The following is a 1,162-nucleotide window of genomic DNA, read 5'->3' as shown; positions in this document are numbered from 1 at the left end:
CAATGAAGACAGTCCGCCTGGAGACATGAGGTTTGATACTCAAGCACCAGGAACCGGTGCAGCAGAGGAAGGCGTCAGCGGCAGCTATGAAGACGAAGCATCTGGCGGTGCCGCTGCAGCAGCTCCGGGAGCAGCAGCAGATGACAAGGATGACGACTGCGACAGCAAATTCGGCCATCGAGCTGCTGGAAAAGAATGTGAGGAACATAGAGCGGAAAGGCCGGGGCGTGCGAGATGGATGGGGCCGCTGGCTGGTCTCTTGGAAACTGCCGGCAAGAAAATATCTCGCACTTAAGCAAAAGCTAATGCGGCAGCAAACCCAACAGTAGGAGGAGTAGCAGGTGAGACTGCTGCCAGCAGCTCAAAGGCACCTCAATCTGAGGAAGGCTGGTATTATTATCCGAAGTTGGATATCGGGGATTTGTATCCCCCCCACTATGAAGATTTGGGAAAACCTTATGACTTTCCGCATCTCAAGGCACAAGTCGGTCCATAATACAGCAACGGCAACAAAACCATCAGCATGCTTCCTATGCGCACCACCCTACTTGGAATTCAGTGGGTGTTGTTTAATTTGTGGTTCGCCAGTGCTGCTCCAACAGCCTCCCGACGCAGTGCGCGTCGTGTTCCTTGTTCATTTCAGAAGTACGACAAGAGCTACTGAAGCTTGAGGAATCCATGGGTAACCTCTGCTCTCCACATAGCGAACCATTTCGAGGTAAGATATCCGAGCCAGCCACTCATTCTGATTGAATCAATGCGAAGCAACAGCTGCTGCAGCACCGGCAGCGCATGCATGAGTCAGTGCATATAAGCATACTCCGGAATTTCCGCACACTTTCCGCACACAGAGAGCTCCTTGAACTGTGGCTTGCATGGTTGGCGTTAATTTTCATTGCCCTCTTTTGCGTATATTGGGGTTCCCTGCAGCTAAGGTCGAGGCAGACTGTAATATACGCGGCATTGGTACGGTGGCCTTGCATATTGAGATTGTGGAGGTAGTAAGTACCATGTTGATTACTTACATCACGCCCTACTTTTGCTTGCAAGGACCAGGAGGAAGACAAACAGCAATTTGGAGAGATGAATGCCTGATGATAGAGCAATGCCTGGAGCAGTGCCAGCCCTGTTGCGCTGATCTGCGATTTCCCTGCAGGATATG

At 51.4% G+C, this 1,162-nt stretch overlaps 1 protein-coding gene across 1 annotated transcript; it reads left to right on the top strand.

The window, feature by feature from the left end:
* Nucleotides 1–25: 25 nt before the first annotated feature.
* Nucleotides 26–718, top strand: ENH_00044840 (hypothetical protein; the record flags this gene model as incomplete). The annotated part of the gene is made up of 2 exons (XM_013580943.1): nucleotides 26–197; nucleotides 647–718. Coding segments are annotated over 2 exons (244 nt in total), but the record flags the coding sequence as incomplete, so codon positions are not given.
* Between the last annotated feature and the right edge of the window lie 444 nt (nucleotides 719–1,162).

The sequence above is a fragment of the Eimeria necatrix genome, genomic scaffold (assembly GCF_000499385.1).
Source record: "Eimeria necatrix Houghton genomic scaffold, Enh_scaff3379, whole genome shotgun sequence".
NCBI lineage: Eukaryota > Apicomplexa > Conoidasida > Eucoccidiorida > Eimeriidae > Eimeria > Eimeria necatrix.
Note: the sequence above shows the minus strand (reverse complement) of the source record. Positions and strands in the feature narration are given on the sequence as shown.